Here is a 17,474-nt window from a genome sequence, read left to right on the forward strand (position 1 = left end):
TATTTTCTAGACTTGAAAATATATTTCGAGTCGTTAACGTACTTTTGTAACAGTGCCTTGCCCGTCCATTCCTTTGGAGCTTAAAATGTTTGCTGAAAAAATCCCTGGCGCATTTCAATGTCGTCAGGGTATTCTTGATTAAATATATAAACTAAAATATGAATATGAAGCTCCATTCAGCAAAAGAAGCTGACTTGGTTTTGCAAGACCCTTGACACTGGTCTCGACTCCTTCTTATACAAAGGTTATGTGGTTGATACTTTACTTCTTTTAATAGTGTAAAAGGATTAGAAATTCAAAAAAAAAAAACATTAATAAGAAGTATGTTTGACTTTAATTCTAAATAGCTTTATAGATGTATGTTTGAGTGATGTTAATTGATACTCACATCCGCATGCTTTACAGGCGCCTCATCTACTCGGTACCACCACACAATGTATTATCAACTGTTAGTTTCGACTTCCCTCTTTTGGAAATAGTCGGTGAACAAGAAATAGCTGAGAGATTTCTCAAATTCTTCTGAATTTTGAAGCCAATTGCTAACGTTTAACTTTTGACAAAGGCAGGAACAAGGATCAAATTGATGCATGAACTACAAAGAAAAATGCGGCCAATCAGATCGCTCTCTCAATGAGCAGTAGTATGGCACACCTTATTCAAGCTCTCATAAGCCTCCAGTCTAGTTTGTAAAATAGTTTATTGCTAATTCCTTATTGTCTGGACATTGTGAAATGACACCCATACAGCTTACTGATTCAACCGTGGGTAGTGGATGTAGAGCTTTTTTTTTTTTAGCTTTCTGATGGTTACAGTAGATTTAAAAGGTATATATTTCTTCTAAAAGCCTTGACGTAATCTTCCAACGGATTATATGAAATCAATTCAAGGCGCGCTTAGTATATGGGGTCCCTTTGAAGTATTGACTATAAGCTTTTAACTGAGCTTTCGATTGTTACACGCTATGTGACTTCAGCTCCTAAAATAGCAGGGTTGTTTGGTATATCTTACAATCACTAATCCAAACTCACGAATAAAATCAACCATTCGATTACCATTAGAGGACATAGGTACACTTGACTCTCCCTCTCCTTATTAGCCTGAACTAAACGTTATTGATGAGCTCTGTTCAATTATTAAAAATAATGTTGCATGCAGTAAATTGGATGATAAGGCTCACGATGATTGTTGGTTGAGTTTTAATGTCTATCATCAGCGTTGGCTGTTTCTTCAGTAGATACATGATTCTCCGCTATATATACGCTATAAAAGGGGGGGGGGATAAGTTGATGCCATTTGGGATCATGGAGCGTAAGAGAGGGGAGATTAAATTAAATATTATGAAAAGCTGTATTGAACTCCTTATCAAGAGTATAAATCAACCATGTCTTTTTGTCTCTTTCTTTCTTTCTCCTCGGTTTCTTTTATTCTCCCTGTTATGATTAACTTCATTAGAAGAAAGTAAACATGCGCTGAAAAAAGTGTCCTAGAGCAAGTCTGGAGTACTCCTGAGCATATAACCTTCTCCTTTATTTTCTAAAGCTTAAACCGATAAAGTCTGCCGCTTTATCTCTCTCTCTCTCTCTCTTCTCTTTTTTCTTTTCTCTCTTTGCTTTTGAAATAATTTATATATATATTTTTTCTTTCTAAATACTTTATAATTCATAATAATGACTCACTTAAGTGACTTTAGCTTTCTACGTAAAGATGATAACTATTTATCAATGTGATGCCTTGTACTGATTTACTTTGTTTTCTAGAACGAATGGTATCATTCGCGTATTTGTATATATGGTATACATATAGAGTCTGGACAACAGATCGCTTCAGTTGTTTACACCCAAAAAGATTCCGACAAGGAGAGCTAAAAAGTATAGTCACCCTGCTAATATTGTTCATGATACCGTTTCAGCTATTTTATGGTATTTAATTTCTTTTATATATAGTACCGTAACTAACATTGTATAAAGATATAACATCTGTAAAGATTAAATACGAAGAAGGCTTTGCTAATGTTCTGGGCCACATCTTTACAAAGCCCGAGTTGATGTGGACAAAGGCAGATCAAAACCTTGTCATACCTACAGGTACATACATGCAATGCAAAGTTCCTTTTGAATACATATCAACAGTAATCAATAGAATACAGCTTATGTATTGGCTTCTCCTTACAAACGTATGTTTAATCAATTCATAAAATCAACAATTATTGATCTCCCTTATCTTAGAGGAACGCTCGTTCTGTTACAGTGCTTTTGGAACTACCTTGCAAACTCAGTGGCAAAAGCTAGCTTTATGAGTAGTAAGGAATTCATGTTTTATATCTTTTGGTATATCTTTAAGCATGTTTCCTCTTTATACTTGACAACTAACTATATCCTTTTAGGACCTTTACTAGTTTTATCATCTTCCCAGTGCTCCAGTATAACTTTTCCCGTGACATTTATGAGCCAACATACAAGGAAATTATGCCCGAAATGGTGTACGGCATTGAACTTTTCATTGTTGGCTGTCTCGGTGTTGTTTCGCATTTTCGATTCAAGAAGCTTTTGAACAGTTCCCGTGATACGACAAATGGTAGATCCATTATCCAAAAAATTCGTTATTTTCAAGAGGTGAATAAAGTGCTATCCACTGTACTCTTTGGTCACGGAACACTGCTTACTATTCTCAGCTGTGATGGATTGACAGGCAAGAAGACATTGAACGCACACAAATTTTCAGCAGATTTTTTTATTTGCAACAGTATGTCTATCACACAATGTCTAGCGTATAGATTCTAATTTTTATGTATATATAGTCAATATGTGTGCTGTTATCACTTGGTTCTGTATGATCTTGATTTTTCATCCAAAGCATAATACTAATCCCAATGGCTCTGCTGGTGATGAAGACGCATATGGAGACGGCCACACCCCATTGAATAACAATAGCGGCATCAGTAGCACCTATGGTCAAGCAACTACTCTTGTCATTGGAAATTCTCAAGCCTCTAGCGACTGCATGTCTTATTCCAAAGGAAGCATTCACCCTTTAAGCAAGTCTGGAAATTGCCCAAATTACGATAGTGGTTTTCATTTTGGTCCTCTCCCTATTCCTCCTGACAATAATTCCCCTGACTTTAACAATCGCAACAACACCTCATTTTCATCCACTGCACCATCCATGACAACCCTTGTATCCCAAAGTGCTGCCAACTACGGTAGTCAAGGAAAGGGCCGCTCAAAGGGGTATAACCACTTGGACTATTACGAGGTTCCCCTGACTGTTGACGATACATCCATAATGGCCACTCCACTTCAACCTACTCCCAGTAAACAGAGTCACCTTCACTCTGAGAAAATACAACGGCCTCAAGTATCTGTCGAGAGCATTCCAAAGAATAATAATTACGCTAGCCCTAACGATGAATACATCCCACCCCCTCTTTCACCTGCTCGTAAAGGCAGAGAAATCTCAACCATCACGCAAACAAGGTCCGAGCTGGCTCGCAGGAAATACAGCCATTCCATGACACCTTCTTCATGCAATGAGGACATGAGTGACTTTGGCGCATCTCCATATCCTATGCCTGATGTAACTGATTTGTCCGAAAAGACACAGTACCAAATGATGAACGGTAGCATGGAAGGTATTCCTGGTATAGGCGATCAAGTAGATGATTATCACCATCATTCAATGTCTTATAAGAAAACAAGCAGTTTCCAACCTCAACGCTACCATGATGATGCCATGTTATCTAGCTTCCGAGATTTTGGTCCTCCTCCTATCTCTCCTTTACTCACAATGGATGGAGAAATGGCAAAGTATCAGTCTTATAGTAAGCAGTCTTCATCTTCTACTTTACAATCATTTGGTGTAAAAGAAGACGCCAACAGCAGAAAGTTTGATTTACTACCACCACCGCCTTCTTCTCTTCCTCCACCTCCTCTATAGTGATATTTGTTACTCTGATAAAATAAAGTCCATATCAGCCTTTCTTATACTTCACTTTTTTATTACTGTCATCAATTAAATGTTTATAAAGTGCATGTACGCTGTATTGCTTTTTATTTAATACTGCTATTGGTCTATTTGAATGGTAGTCCCATAGCTTCTTACAGTGTTATTATTTACATCGTTTAAAGTCTAGTATAATTTAGTTAAATGATTATATATAATAAATGCTAGCTAAAATACCTTGCCATTGTTCTGACTGATTGTGTGCGATAGAGTGCTTGTTATAGTCTTTGATGCTATAGTTCCAAGATAAAACAATGGGATTGTGACACCATGAATGACAACAGATGATAATATCATAAAGTATATGATCGGCTCCATCAGCGTACGTACGTTATCGTTAATATTTTCTTCAATTGCCATTGTATAGTAGAATAACGCTCCTACTCCGATCGGCCCAAACCAGCCCATAAAGATTGCCTGTCTCCAGTTCGATATGCCGGGTATATAATGGTATAATCCAACAACAATAGGTAGCCTTCTAAACAATAACACACCGATGGCAAGACCAAGCAATTTCGTAATACCTACTTTGACAAATAGCTTCCAAGGCTACAAAGTAGAGTATGTCAGCAGTGCGCATTCGTAATGAACAAAGCGTTTACCATCGTTATGCCAATGAATACAAATATACTCAGGTTCGACATCATATCTACAACCTCCGTTATGCGTGCATCATCTGTCTCTTCTTTAAACCACTCATCCCAAGTGAAGGCATTTCCAGCAATGAAGCATGCCAAGAGATCATCGCTTCCGATTAATCCAACACTTCCCATCAAAAATAGCTACGAAATAATGAGTCGTCTTGCCCTTTAGTTATTGCAAAAGTGACGTTACAGTAAGCGCAATAGTATAGACCAAAAATGACTCCTTGTCGATCCATTCCCTATATATAAATCCAGGTTCATATACATTTCCCCCTTTCTTGTTTGATTCACATCTCACCTCTCTTCGGACAGACGCAGTAGCTTTCTAGCCATGTATCCCGTGACAAATCCAACGACGATGGAAAGCCCAATGTCATAACCCATGATACTCCCGGCCCATTTATAAATAGCTTCAGGTTTGCTTGGTATCTGTAAAAGGTAGATCGCCAAGAAAAGAAAAGGGTACCCTAGACCATCGTTCGCCCCGCTCTCAGCAACAATCAGATTACGAATGTTGCGTGGAACGTGCGTTTCTGCAAAATGCCCTTGAACGATAGAATTTGCAAGCACCTGCATTTACTATTGTTAACAAACAAGTCATCTTTTCATAATTATTAACCTACAGGATCTGTGGGTGCGAAACAGGAGGCGATCAAGAGCGATTCTAGCTACAGCAGAGGTTTAACGCTTTTTCTGCGTGTATGTATATAACTTACAAAACTAAGAGAAGGGAAAAAGTATTGTACACAGAGTCCACTGACGAGCCACATGAATATCATGACGGGAACAAGCAACATAAATAATGATTTGGCCTCTTTACGTAAATAGGCTTTTGGTAGTGAGACTCCTGCTGCCATGACCTTATTTTTTTAAATAGTAAATACATGAATGCTTTTATAAATCATGATACATACTTGGATGGCAATAACTATTCTTGTAAACTGTCGTAAAAAGTCTTGTTTAGATGCCCATTGATCCATATTAATCCAATTGTTCCCAACCGGACCACAGATGATACCATAAAGAACAGCAACGACTATGTAAAGTTTAGGGGTCAAAGACAAGATTGTATAATCTGTGATCTCACATGCTTCAGATATGTATAGTTTTTCCTTGATGACAAGTGAACATACGCCATAAAGTAAAATGAATCCTCCAAGTGCTGCAGCAGTGACAGAAATGTTTGTGTCAATATCCATTTATTTACAGAAAATTTGAGTGGGGGACAAGATATAAATTAAATGAGAAAGGGTCTTTTTGTTCACTGCTTCTATTCTCACTTTCTCAATCCTTTTATATAAAAAGGCACAATCAATAAAGAAAAAGAGGAAAATGAAATTCGTATTTATACTTGTTTGGAGAAATGATTATAATGACTTTTGACTTTTTCGTTTGGTACCGGAGTTGCAAGATAGATACAAAGTGGGCCATGCATATCTTATCATAAAGAGTAAATGACATCGTATGAATATTGTCATTTACTTTAAGAACGAGCTAATTTTGCTAATGGCTGACCATCTGTCCCTTACTTGTTGTACACGTGAGTATTATTCTCATTTTGTAGAACAGTTGACAATGAAAATGAGCTATTTTTTTTATATTACAGTATCTAACATGTGGCACTGGTCAATGGCTGTATCCATGATTCGGCATTCTAGCAGGTATCTATGGTAACTCTTAAAACGCGGGAGGAATGTATCTTGGATTTTAAAGAAATGTACCATGCATCTTACTATGGTAGCTTAATGAAAATCTTTAAATTCATCGTTTGTTATCTTTTATCTGCAATAATAATAATAGTAATAATAATAAAAAGAAGACGACAATCATGATCTTCCACCAGTGTCTTTCTGGCCCAGTGACTGCTGAAGGAATTAAATTAAAGCAGAAAAATAAAAAAATAAAAATTTTCTTTGACAGATCTATAATACATTGATCAACCATGAAGTTAGATGCAAAAGCGCTTCGATACATGTCCTCTGAGGATTTCAGAGTTTTAACTGCCGTAACTATAAACCGCAAGCTAATATAATGTAGAATTAAAAGAAACTGCTGTAGGTTGAAATGGGCTCAAAAAATCACGAAGTTGTGCCTACTTCCCTCATTGCTCAAATTGCTCAATTAAGACATGGAGGTGCACACAAGATCGTAGGCGAGTTAGCTAAAAGGAAGCTTATTGCACGAGTACAAAACATGTCTTGTAAGTTAAAAGTACGTCAAGCATATGATCTATGCTAACCAACTCTAGATGATGGATATCGTCTTACTTATGGTGGGTACGATTACCTTGCGCTCAAGACATTCGCCAAACGAGGCACTGTGTACTCGGTTGGTAATCAAATCGGTGTAGGAAAGGAATCAGATATTTATATTGTCGCTGATGAAGAGGAGAATCAACATGTGCTAAAGCTTCAACGTCTCGGTCGTATGTCCTTCAGAACAATCAAGTCAAAACGAGATTATCTTCAAAAACGTAAATCAGCTTCCTGGATGTATATGTCGAGATTAGCTGCCATGAAAGAATATGCGTTTATGAAAGTGTTGTATGAGCATGGATTTCCTGTACCTGAACCCATTGATGCCAACAGACATTGTGTCGTAATGGGGCTGATTGATGCTTTCCCACTGTAAGTTGTTGAACTAGGCCCTTGAAATTGTACTAACATGTCTCAAGTCGACAAATAGAACAGGTAGCCGATCCTGGCAAGCTTTATTCAGAATTGATGGATTTAATTGTCAAACTAGCCCAGTATGGACTTATTCATGGAGATTTTAACGAGTTCAATATCTTGATCAAGAGCGATGGATCACCTGTGCTCATTGATTTTCCTCAAATGGTGTCTACCTCACACGCCAATGCTGAATATTACTTCAACAGAGACGTTGATTGTATTCGTACCTTTTTCCGTCGTCGATTTGGCTATGAAAGTGCGTTATATCCTAAATTTACACGGGATGTCAATAGAGAATTCAGTTTGGATGTTCAAGTGGCTGCAAGTGGATTTAGTAAAAAGATGCAAAAAGAATTGGAAGACGTAAGTCTATTTGATTGAAATGTAATTGTATACTTATCATTGCTTTAGTATCAAGAAGAAGTCAAAGAATTAAGTGACGAAGAGGAAGAGAGTGAGGAAGAAGAAGAAGAAGAAGATACTGAACATATACCCTCAACGGAAATGACCGAAGAAGAAAAATTACAGGAAAAATTAAGAAATCTTCGATTAGGCAATACAGAGCCTTATGATGAAAATGAATCTGAAGAAGAAGACGACGAAGAGGAAGAGGAAGAAGAAGAAGAAGAAATGGATGAAGAAGCTAGATTAAAGGAGCGTAGTGAAAAGATTGAAAGATTAAACAATAGAGACTATAAAGCATATCGCGATAATTCTACAAAGAAACCAAGTACAACAGAAAAGAAACTAAGTGCAGCAGAAAAGAAAGAGCTGGAAATCAAGAATAAAGTTGCTAGATCGCTAAAGAGTCAAGCTAATGGCAGCAACCGTGGATCACGTGGCAATATTCAAAAAGGCCGTGGAAAAAAGAAGAATAAAAATGATTTAAAAGGGGGTGATATCTTTTAATAAAAATGTGTACAGTGATTTACCTTTGATATTTTAACTGATTTCTTATCCAATCTCCAAATGTTTTGGTGAACACTATTGACTTAGAGTTTTAAGGAAACACTACGCGCATAAGGAAATACACGAGCAGGCTAGTGCTACAGACACTGCCTCTACACAATACCTGTGATATCACTTTACAACATCATACCATCAAAGTCACTATCTAACCTAAGGCTATCCAGTGGAATTTCATGTGATTAATCTTGTTTCTTTGTTGATTGAGCTGACAACATCAAATTAAAATAAATGAAAAAACCCTTTTTCTTCTTGAAATGAAACAAACCAAGATGGTTGAAAAGCTTTGTTAGACTACATCATAAGTTATTCGCTCGTTCTAGTAGATTCCTTTGCACACGCAGTGTCTTCCGAGCTTTATTGGAAAGAGTGACTCAACACTACTCTTGTTTCTTATTATTTATCTCATTCAGGAAGAAAATCTGGCACATGTGTTGGATGATTCTTTGAAGCAAGTAAGTATCTCCTGTTGTTTAGTTTAGTTCTTTAAAACATGATTTTATTAATTCTGTATTATCAATATAAGGTAGATAACCTGACAACTTTACTTGTATACCAAGCGAATAAATGGAAAAATGCTAAATTCAAAACGTTTACTGAAATTGCCGGTGTTCACATTATCAAGAACAGAACATCACTTACAACATTACGCCTTTAAAATGATCGTGAATTTCGATTTCAAGTAGACTGTGAAGCTATGTTGCCAAGAAGTGAGAAGGAGAAGTTCTAATGGCTTTCTGTTTATGAATTACTTTCAAAGCTTGGCGTAGGCTAACACCACATGTACCAGAAAATAAGCTAATACTATCTTGTGCATTTTCTGGTGCATGTAGCGTTTCCCTTAGAAGGTATTTGACGAACAACAGCAGGCTTTGGGGTGGCTTCAAAGAGAACGATGTAGATGGGATGCTATTTATTTTAAAGAGACAGTCATAAACACAATTGGAGATCACTTTGAAAACCCTTAATAATCAACGAATGATTTGATAATGTGAAATAAAATATATGGATTTTTTTATGATTATACTTTTAAAGCAGGCAGATCTTACTCTTACTAAGAGCGTTCCAGTGGCTCTTGTTATGTAATACTTTATAAGACATGAGACAAAGACAAAAGGAATACTCTTTGAGATTAATCTTTACTCTGAGATAAAGGCAGAATGAATGTGTAAATATATTAATGATCTACTCTGTATAATGGTGTACATTACGAGAAAATCCACGAGAAGGTTACCTCTAGGCACGATCTGTGATGTCGTCAACAAACCTTTTCAGTATGCAATGCCAAGTTAAGTTTGTTCAGGAACAGATATCTTTCCATGTTCTTTGATGTAGAATACGACTTTTATAAAGTTTCAAGAAGAAAGAGTTAAAGAATTGCTTTTATTGCTGTATTCAGGCATCTGCCGCTGTTTTGTATATCATTTACTAATCGGGTAAAGGATATTCACTTATCCCAACTGGGAATCATTCTTACCTGTATTACATATTCACATAGATATCATTGTAGTAGTAACTCATGATGCAGAGTTATGCTAAATGCTGTTATTAACAACATAGTGGAATTCTTTCTGAACCTATGCTCATCACCCGACTATCAAATATAGCAATATGATAGGCTATCTTTTTTTATATTTGTATTAGCTCTTTAGAGGTTAGCTGTGGAAACTCTCGTTTAAAAATACCATTTCTTATTGGACAATAACTCAAAGAATTTAAGAACCGAAGGAAAAAAGTTCAACAGCAAATCATCAGGAGAAACAATGTAAAAAGTGTCTTCTCTTTTTTTATATATTTAAATATTTCACTTGTGTGTGTAATTGTTTTTTTTTTTTATTATAAACAGATACACTTTGGGAATAGTGAGCTTTGTTCATATTCATGTCTAGACCGCCACCTGTTTCAGGGCAAATGGCATCACCCAAGGATCAAGCAATGCCTACAGAAAAAACTCTACCACCAGTCAAGTATTTACCATTAAGGAAAAGACTGACCATTGAAGGAATGAAGACACCAAAGAAACAATGTGTAAGACATGAACTAAACCACCAAGATCAGACAACATTATCTCCGCATAAATACTCAACAACAACAGAGAAGGATGCTCTAGAAGATACAAATGCTATAAAAAATACACCATTAGCTAAAGTATACAAGACTGTGGTCATTCAACAAAAAATGGCTTTTGGTAAAGGTCCTTGCAATCCTTTATTATGGAACAATGAGGATGCCGAAAAGAATGTAAAGACAAGAATACAATCTACTTGGACAGTTTCATTAAAGCACACATACATATATATAATATATATAGGCGCCTTGGATGGCAGTAGAAGAATCCATAAACTCATTCAAATCTGCATGGTTTGAAAGCGATACGAATGAAGACGCTGAAGTAGAAGAAGAAGAAAAGGTAATAACTGACTAAGAAAGAACACGTCTGTTAACCTTTAATAAAGCCAATAAAGAAGACAGCCAAAAGAGGAAGACCATCATCCAATTCAAAACAGCGGTCAATAGAGTCAGACCCAAATGTACCAAAGAGAAAGAATAGCAGTCTATCGACGAAAAGGTCTGATCTTTTTGACAGTAAGCTATATTGTATTTGCAGACAACCTTATGATGCTACAAGGTTTATGATTGCCTGTGATCGATGTGATGATTGGTTTCATGGAGAATGTATCTCGATTAGAGAAATAGACAGTGACTTTGTTGACCTTTATTTTTGTTCTAAATGTTCCCAAGGTAAAATAAAAAAAGAATAATATCAATATTGCATAATAATGCATAATGTAGCCACTGGAAAAAAGACATCATGGAAGCCCAAATGCGCTAACCCTGCCTGCTGCAGAGCAGCCAGAATTAGTTCACACCTTGGCTATTTATCCAAGTACTGTTCAAATGTATGTGGTATGCAGGTTGCACGAGCTAGGTTAGAATTACTGGAAATCAAACGGCGACATGCAACTAATGCCAACCATTTGACGCCTATTTCAGAACTGGTCTTAGCTAAACAGAGGCAGTCAAGGATAAACTCATGTGCAGATAAGGAAGATAGAGAGAGATTGATACAAATACGTCAAGAGCAAAAAGATATAAAAGCTGCTGTAGACATCTTGAAACGAAAAGGCAAGCTTGTAGAATTACTAGTTGGACTAAGGCCGTTTATCGAACAAGATGAAAATGTTCCTTGTGGGTTTGACTCAAGATTGGTATGGAATGATGATATATGGAGCAAGATAAATCACGATCCGATATTAGATGCACAGATGCAGATAAGGTTTGACTCGAATGAGCCATTCGATGTCTGTCAGCGCTTAAAATGTATAAAACATCGGCAGTGGCAAAAGATTTCATTGATTGAAATCAAGCAAGAGAAGAAGGAACTATTTAAAAAGCTAATAGACTTGGAACAGGAAAGGAATCAAATCAAAACACGTATGAGGAAAAGAAGAAGTCATTCGGACTTAATTAAGGACTATTTATTGAATAATAGCATTTCAATGTAAACACATTCGTTAAAGAAATACCCCCCACCAATCCCCCCTTTTTTACATAATTTGCACCCTTTCATTTTTGTTAGTTGCTCCACCCCTTCTTTATTGTAGATATCATTATAACTTAATTCATTATACATATTGTTCCTTTTTTTTTCCTTCCTTTTGGTTAATAAAACTTAACAAAAAATGTTAAAATATACATTTCTCTTTTTGTTCTTTTCTAGCCAGGTTGTCTGCACTCTATATAAGCGGGACTTTACATCAAGAAATTACTATACGCTCCGTACAAGCAGTCCCAAAGATATTGACCTCATTCAGCCTGTTCTATCTAATTTAAACGCGAGATTTGAAGGACAAGTGGGCGAATTGGCCAGTTACTATTGGATCAGTGTACCCAAGGAGAGCGATCATTTGATAAGCCATTTTAACACACTTATAAAGAGAAGTGTTCCGGATGTAGACATCAGACCCCAGGTGCCCTCAAAACGGATCGTGAAACGTGCACTGTCTCTAGATAAACAAGAGATGCATTTGCGTCTGCAGGAAACAAAGAATGCATTGCATATAGCAGATCCTGGGTTTGACAAGCAATGGCATTTGGTAAAGCAACATATGTACACTTTATCATGCTCATTTTTATTTTTCTATGTGTAGATGAATACATTAGAGTTTGGACGTGATCTTAATGTATCCGGTGTATGGAAACAAGGGATCACGGGGAAAGGTTCGGTTGTGGCAATACTTGATGACGGTTTGGATTTTGAACACGAAGATCTTCAAAACAATTATGTAAGATTAAACCCCCCCCCGAGATTATCTTTGTTCTCATCATTATTCAAAAAAAAAAAGTATGCAGAGGGCTCCTATGATTTTAATGATCATGTTCTCGAACCTAGGCCAAGACTCAGTGATGACGTTCATGGAACTCGGTGCGCAGGTGAAATAGCAGCAGCAAAAAACGATGTATGTGGGATAGGTGTTGCCTATGATGCAAAAGTGGCGGGTATTCGCATACTTTCAGGGGATATAACAGAAGCAGATGAAGCAGCTGCCTTGAACTATAAGTACCAAGAGAATCAAATCTACTCTTGTTCTTGGGGGCCTCCTGATTTGGGTGAAGTTGCAGAAGGCCCTCAAGGCATCATTCTGGATGCAATCAAAAACGGTGTTGAACATGGTCGACATGGCAAAGGATCTATCTTTGTGTTTGCTTCAGGAAATGGAGGGTATCATGATGATAATTGCAATTTTGATGGATACACCAACAGTATCTATACCGTCACTGTAGGAGCCATCGATATATTGGGGAATTATCCACCGTATGCAGAGAAATGTGCAGCACAGTTTTTGGTAACGTACTCAAGTGGCAGTGGTAACCATATCGTAAAGTCGTGTAAGCAAAAAGTCACGTTTGATGTAAAACTAAAGTGTGTATTAGTATACTACCGATGTTCATTCTAGGCAATGTTCTGATAATCATGGTGGCACATCAGCAGCTGCTCCGCTCGCAGCAGGTGTGTTTGCACTCGTATTGTCCATAAGACCTGATCTATCTTGGCGAGATCTTCAGCACCTCTGTGTGCAGTCCGCAATTCCTATTTCTCTGCAAGACGAAGATTGGCAAACCCTACCTTCCGGACGCATGTTTAGTCACAAGTATGGGTATGGCGTGTTGGATGCTTACAGAATTGTCGAACTCGCGAAATCATTTCAGTCAGTAGGGCCACAGGTGCATTTAGAAACCTCGTCTGCGAATAGAGAAGCATTACAAATTCCAGATATTACAGCAAAGCCCTCAAGAGAGAATGCACTAAGGACGACGCTTCAAGTGACAAGAGAGATGGCAGCCGGTTTATCAAGGACAGAACATGTCACGGTCACCGTGACAATTGAACACGACAGGCGTGGTGATTTAGAGATACTGCTAGTCAGTCCGAACAATGTCACTAGTCAGCTGGCAACGCCTAGAAAATATGACTACAGTAGAGACGGTTTGGTCAATTGGACATTTATGTCTGTAAAGCATTGGGACGAGGATCCAGTAGGTGTTTGGTCATTATTGGTGATTGATGAAAGAAATCCAGAATCTAGAGGAAGGCTGATTCAATGGAAGCTCACGATTTGGGGTGAATCAAAAAAAGAACAAAAAATAGCTACTCAAAGCTTTCTGATGCAGACGTTTGAAAGCATGCGTGTGGACAAACAAAGGACTTTTGTTCATAGTGTCATTCTGGCTTCAATTGCTTTGATTATTGCCGGTAGTGCTATTTTTATAAGAAAACATAAGCTTTATCGTCGCAAGAGTTATTCTCAATCTAGTAGTGGAGACGTATTTGAGCTTGACAACTTGCTAGAATGTCCTGTAGCCTCTGAGGACGAGTATGACGAAGAATAATTGTGTAATTTTTATGGCTTTATTCATGTAATCTCTCATTTATAATAATAAAAATTCTTTCACTTTAGCATTAACAGATTTCCAAGATGTGATTAGCACATCATGTCCTTGGTTATTGAATATAACTAACTGAGCATGTGGAAGGGAGGAGTGTACCTGAACATGGTTATGGAAAGGAACAGTCTACAACAAAAGTTAGATATTTTTTCATTACAACCTTTTCTTACCTTATCCTGATCCCCCCAAATGAGAAGTGTCGAGTTAGCTCCTTTCACTTGACCCACTCTCTCATATCTCTCCTTTAATCCAGTAAAGGGAAAGTCAATGACTGTACGTAGGAATGCTCTAAAGAAGCCTGGATGATGCACAAATTGATGATATGCTATTTGAGATATACGATCTGCTAGTTCTGTAGCGCCTTCTTCTGTATTTGCGCTCGCGTGACGTGCTGAAGCAGCAAAGTGGCGTATGGCCATAGTGACCAGTGGCCTTACCAGAGGCTGGCCGATGAGCACTTGACTTAAAATGGGTAATCGAGCCACTTTGGAGGTGAAGGGTAAATCGTTCTGCTGCATCAATCCAGTAGGTGCGATCAAAACTAATTTGCGTACCATTTCTGGATAGAAGGCAGTAAAAGATGTTGCAATACCTCCACCTAGAGAAACGCCAATGATATCGGCCTTTGTCCATCCTATTTTGTGCATCAAGAGGGCCAGCTGAGATGTATATAGAGCTTCATCATAGTAGGCATGAGGAGCATCAGAGTAGCCTCTGCCCCAGAGGTCATATACAACGACGTGGTGACTACTGTTTGCCTTTCATATGTGGATTAATGATACTTGATGTTAACTTTCATTATACATTACTAGCTCTCTAGCCAATTTGTCATAACAAGAAGAACCTGTCGTTATGCCATGAATCAGAATAACAGGATTACCTTGTTCATTGCCAAACATCCAATAACGCATTGTGCCATGGGGTAGCGTCAAATAGGTGCCATTAGGATAAAAGTCAGGAGCGTATAAGTCAGAAGGTTTATCAGAAAGAGAACCGCGCGTGATTGGAGGCTGACTGCTTGCTAGTAGATAACCCGTAACTAAGGCTAACAGTGTCCATTTGTTTAAAAACATGGAAAGTTGCAATAAAAAAGTCCGATTAGGCTTTTGTGTGTGTCCGACTGGGTTTGTAAATGGGGAAAATATAATGAATTGTGTGTTTCTTTGCGAATCTGCTTTTGACATTGATACACCTTTTGCCAAAATGATGTCGCTTTTAAAAAAAAAGTGCATCGTATATATAACTGTTTGTTAAATAGGATAGCCTACAAGGCAGTCATCAAAGAGTCTATTGGAATAGCGCGCAAACCCTTCAAAAGATGACTGGGCAACTTGGTTGCTAGCGTCCGCAATTATTTGAGGAGTAGTATCTTTTTTGAGTATAAACTCTCTTTTTACACTATTCTTAATAATAGCCAAAATTGTTCTATTGGGTTGAGTTCTGGAGAATAAGGTGGTAGGTAAATGCATTTGTAGCCACGCTCTTTGATCATCTCGCCAATTATTTTTCTTGTATGTATGGGCGCATTATTCATGATCAGATAATGTCCGTTCATTTTAGGAAATTTGTCCATCTCAGCAAGAACGTCTTTCATAAAATTGACATAGCGATTGGTTACCGTGCCCTGTATTTGCTACCTTTTGCCACCAGCTAGCTTTCTTTTTGAAGGTGGCATGGGCTTTCTCAAGCTGATTTGATCAAGCCTTTAGCAGAAATGACGCTCAAGATGGAAATTGAATTGGCTCTAGCCGTAAGTGCTTTAGCTTTGGCAGCCTCCTCTTTTGGTGTCCAGCCTTGAGTTCTTCTCAGGTTTACATTAAATCCTGATTCATCGATAAAAACAATGAATTTGAGGCACAACGGTTACATGCGCTTGCTTGTTTTTTGCATATTTGTATTTATCTCCTGCGATATCATAGATTTTAGACCGCCTTGATGTGTCTCAGTATTGGAGAAATTTGCGTGTTAAAGAAGCCAGAGAGGAAGCCGTTGCTAATGCAGAGGAGTCTATGACGTGTTTGATGAGATAATCATTGTAATAACTCGAGTATAGTTTTACAGTAGAGCATACATTCTACTTTACATTCCTCTATCGCATGTGAAAAGAGTAAGAGTGCTGACAATATTGATAAATAATCAAACTGACGACATTAATATAAACAGTAGTCATAGATTCTCTACCCAAGTAAACTCTCACTCAAACTTAAATTAATAATTTTCAGCTCTTCTTGAGAAAGAATCTAATTCACAAGTCATCGACTTAATAGCCTTTTTCAATAACACTAAGACTGAATACAACAGTCTATTTACAAGAAATTGATAATTAAATTCCAGGTCTGTGAAGCCCTTTTTTTTACAAAAGTTAGAAATAATTCATATTTTTTTAATGTACATAGAGCCCTCCAAGTGGAAAAAGAAAGGTAAACTATTTTTTTTTTTTTGCATTTACAATCATTAATGGATGCCAATTGTAAATATCACTGAATGTAGAGAAAAGAAAGCGATATTCAGAAAAAATATACGCTGACGATCATCCCAAAGCTGATAACAAATAGTTCATAGCACCCTTGAGGAGCCAGTGTATGAGATTATATGAGTAGTTTAGGCAAAGATCTAATCTTAATACTTACAAACTAAACAATGTGTGTCAGGTCAATTCAGAGTATATTACTGATGAAGCCTCAGCAATATAATAACCCAATGCTGGTGTAACTACTATTTTTTGGAAATTTGTTTCAGAGGACGACATCGTTGAAGGACTAAGTCACCCCAAAGAGGAAACTGACAAAAAAATAATATAGTATAAATAACATTAACCTCTACAGCAACAAACCTACATATTTATCTACGCTTTTACCTTCACTTTTATTATTTCATTAATTTATTCTTACAATAATTTCTTGTTGTACCTCTTATATAGCTCTTTATTGATCCATAAAAGTCCCTTGAAGTCACATTATACTTCATTGTAACCCTATTTTATCAGGCAAACCTTATTGCTATCTCTATTTGATCTATACAAGATCTGATGGTCGCTTATCAAATCAATTATCATCAAATACCTTATTACAAGGCTACTTAACGTCAAGAAACTATAACTACCAAGTACAAACTTATCAAACAACATAACCCTAAGCCATACTGGATATCTTCGGGGAAAATCTTTTGACAGAGGTATGCCTACAGCAATTTGGCTTGTAGATTAATGGCTGTCCAAGCTTTCACGACAAAGAAGTTACTTACA

At 37.2% G+C, this 17,474-nt stretch overlaps 7 protein-coding genes across 7 annotated transcripts; 5 read left to right on the forward strand and 2 right to left on the reverse strand.

Annotated features, from left to right (window-relative positions):
• Positions 1 to 1,687: 1,687 nt before the first annotated feature.
• On the forward strand, positions 1,688 to 4,050 carry RHIMIDRAFT_73969 (uncharacterized protein). Its single transcript, XM_023615629.1, has 6 exons — positions 1,688 to 1,919; positions 1,968 to 2,084; positions 2,140 to 2,173; positions 2,226 to 2,327; positions 2,384 to 2,742; positions 2,798 to 4,050. The coding sequence occupies exons 1-6, from the start codon at positions 1,727 to 1,729 to the stop codon at positions 3,931 to 3,933; spliced, it is 1,941 nt and encodes a 646-aa protein (XP_023462252.1). The 5' UTR covers positions 1,688 to 1,726; the 3' UTR covers positions 3,934 to 4,050.
• Positions 4,047 to 5,842, reverse strand: RHIMIDRAFT_247703 (Sodium/hydrogen exchanger; the record flags this gene model as incomplete). The annotated part of the gene is made up of 9 exons (XM_023610438.1): positions 4,047 to 4,067; positions 4,099 to 4,125; positions 4,177 to 4,548; positions 4,602 to 4,781; positions 4,834 to 4,882; positions 4,942 to 5,213; positions 5,267 to 5,311; positions 5,360 to 5,503; positions 5,558 to 5,842. The coding sequence occupies 9 exons, from the start codon at positions 5,840 to 5,842 to the stop codon at positions 4,047 to 4,049; spliced, it is 1,395 nt and encodes a 464-aa protein (XP_023462253.1).
• A 743-nt stretch (positions 5,843 to 6,585) lies between these two features.
• On the forward strand, positions 6,586 to 7,696 carry RHIMIDRAFT_207799 (RIO1-domain-containing protein; the record flags this gene model as incomplete). The annotated part of the gene is made up of 4 exons (XM_023607008.1): positions 6,586 to 6,648; positions 6,702 to 6,843; positions 6,892 to 7,270; positions 7,318 to 7,696. 4 exons carry the CDS (start codon positions 6,586 to 6,588, stop codon positions 7,694 to 7,696), a joined length of 963 nt encoding a protein of 320 aa, XP_023462254.1.
• A 225-nt stretch (positions 7,697 to 7,921) lies between these two features.
• On the forward strand, positions 7,922 to 8,241 carry RHIMIDRAFT_268859 (uncharacterized protein). Its single transcript, XM_023612089.1, has one exon. It carries the CDS (start codon positions 7,946 to 7,948, stop codon positions 8,222 to 8,224), a length of 279 nt encoding a protein of 92 aa, XP_023462255.1. The 5' UTR covers positions 7,922 to 7,945; the 3' UTR covers positions 8,225 to 8,241.
• Positions 8,242 to 10,075: 1,834 nt separating this feature from the next.
• On the forward strand, positions 10,076 to 11,922 carry RHIMIDRAFT_268860 (uncharacterized protein). The gene is made up of 4 exons (XM_023612090.1): positions 10,076 to 10,522; positions 10,593 to 10,691; positions 10,738 to 11,023; positions 11,075 to 11,922. The coding sequence occupies exons 1-4, from the start codon at positions 10,163 to 10,165 to the stop codon at positions 11,785 to 11,787; spliced, it is 1,458 nt and encodes a 485-aa protein (XP_023462256.1). The 5' UTR covers positions 10,076 to 10,162; the 3' UTR covers positions 11,788 to 11,922.
• A 381-nt stretch (positions 11,923 to 12,303) lies between these two features.
• RHIMIDRAFT_207927 (uncharacterized protein) lies at positions 12,304 to 14,173 on the forward strand (the record flags this gene model as incomplete). The annotated part of the gene is made up of 4 exons (XM_023607015.1): positions 12,304 to 12,378; positions 12,433 to 12,567; positions 12,628 to 13,161; positions 13,217 to 14,173. The coding sequence occupies 4 exons, from the start codon at positions 12,304 to 12,306 to the stop codon at positions 14,171 to 14,173; spliced, it is 1,701 nt and encodes a 566-aa protein (XP_023462257.1).
• On the reverse strand, positions 13,926 to 15,364 carry RHIMIDRAFT_74019 (alpha/beta-hydrolase). The gene is made up of 3 exons (XM_023615630.1): positions 15,040 to 15,364; positions 14,401 to 14,988; positions 13,926 to 14,356 (listed from the first exon to the last, which is right to left on the reverse strand). The coding sequence occupies exons 1-3, from the start codon at positions 15,301 to 15,303 to the stop codon at positions 14,213 to 14,215; spliced, it is 996 nt and encodes a 331-aa protein (XP_023462258.1). The 5' UTR covers positions 15,304 to 15,364; the 3' UTR covers positions 13,926 to 14,212.
• Positions 15,365 to 17,474: the final 2,110 nt, after the last annotated feature.

The sequence above is a fragment of the Rhizopus microsporus genome (assembly GCF_002708625.1).
Source record: "Rhizopus microsporus ATCC 52813 unplaced genomic scaffold scaffold_23, whole genome shotgun sequence".
In the NCBI taxonomy this organism is placed as follows: Eukaryota; Fungi; Mucoromycota; class Mucoromycetes; order Mucorales; family Rhizopodaceae; genus Rhizopus; species Rhizopus microsporus.

Excerpts from the sequence above, each read along its gene's own strand:
- RHIMIDRAFT_73969 (XM_023615629.1), top strand. The coding sequence starts at position 1,727 with ATGCCTTGTACTGATTTACTTTGTTTTCTAGAACGAATGGTATCATTC. Across the intron at positions 2,328-2,383 it reads TTCATGTTTTATATCTTTTG|GACCTTTACTAGTTTTATCA; the intron begins GTATATCTTTAA and ends ATATCCTTTTAG. Across the intron at positions 2,743-2,797 it reads AGATTTTTTTATTTGCAACA|TCAATATGTGTGCTGTTATC; the intron begins GTATGTCTATCA and ends ATGTATATATAG.
- RHIMIDRAFT_268859 (XM_023612089.1), top strand. The coding sequence starts at position 7,946 with ATGGATGAAGAAGCTAGATTAAAGGAGCGTAGTGAAAAGATTGAAAGA.
- RHIMIDRAFT_268860 (XM_023612090.1), top strand. The coding sequence starts at position 10,163 with ATGTCTAGACCGCCACCTGTTTCAGGGCAAATGGCATCACCCAAGGAT. Across the intron at positions 10,692-10,737 it reads AAGTAGAAGAAGAAGAAAAG|CCAATAAAGAAGACAGCCAA; the intron begins GTAATAACTGAC and ends CCTTTAATAAAG. Across the intron at positions 11,024-11,074 it reads TTGTTCTAAATGTTCCCAAG|CCACTGGAAAAAAGACATCA; the intron begins GTAAAATAAAAA and ends TGCATAATGTAG.
- RHIMIDRAFT_74019 (XM_023615630.1), bottom strand. The coding sequence starts at position 15,303 with ATGTTTTTAAACAAATGGACACTGTTAGCCTTAGTTACGGGTTATCTA. Across the intron at positions 14,989-15,039 it reads ACAAATTGGCTAGAGAGCTA|GCAAACAGTAGTCACCACGT; the intron begins GTAATGTATAAT and ends CACATATGAAAG. Across the intron at positions 14,357-14,400 it reads TTTGGGGGGATCAGGATAAG|ACTGTTCCTTTCCATAACCA; the intron begins GTAAGAAAAGGT and ends CTTTTGTTGTAG.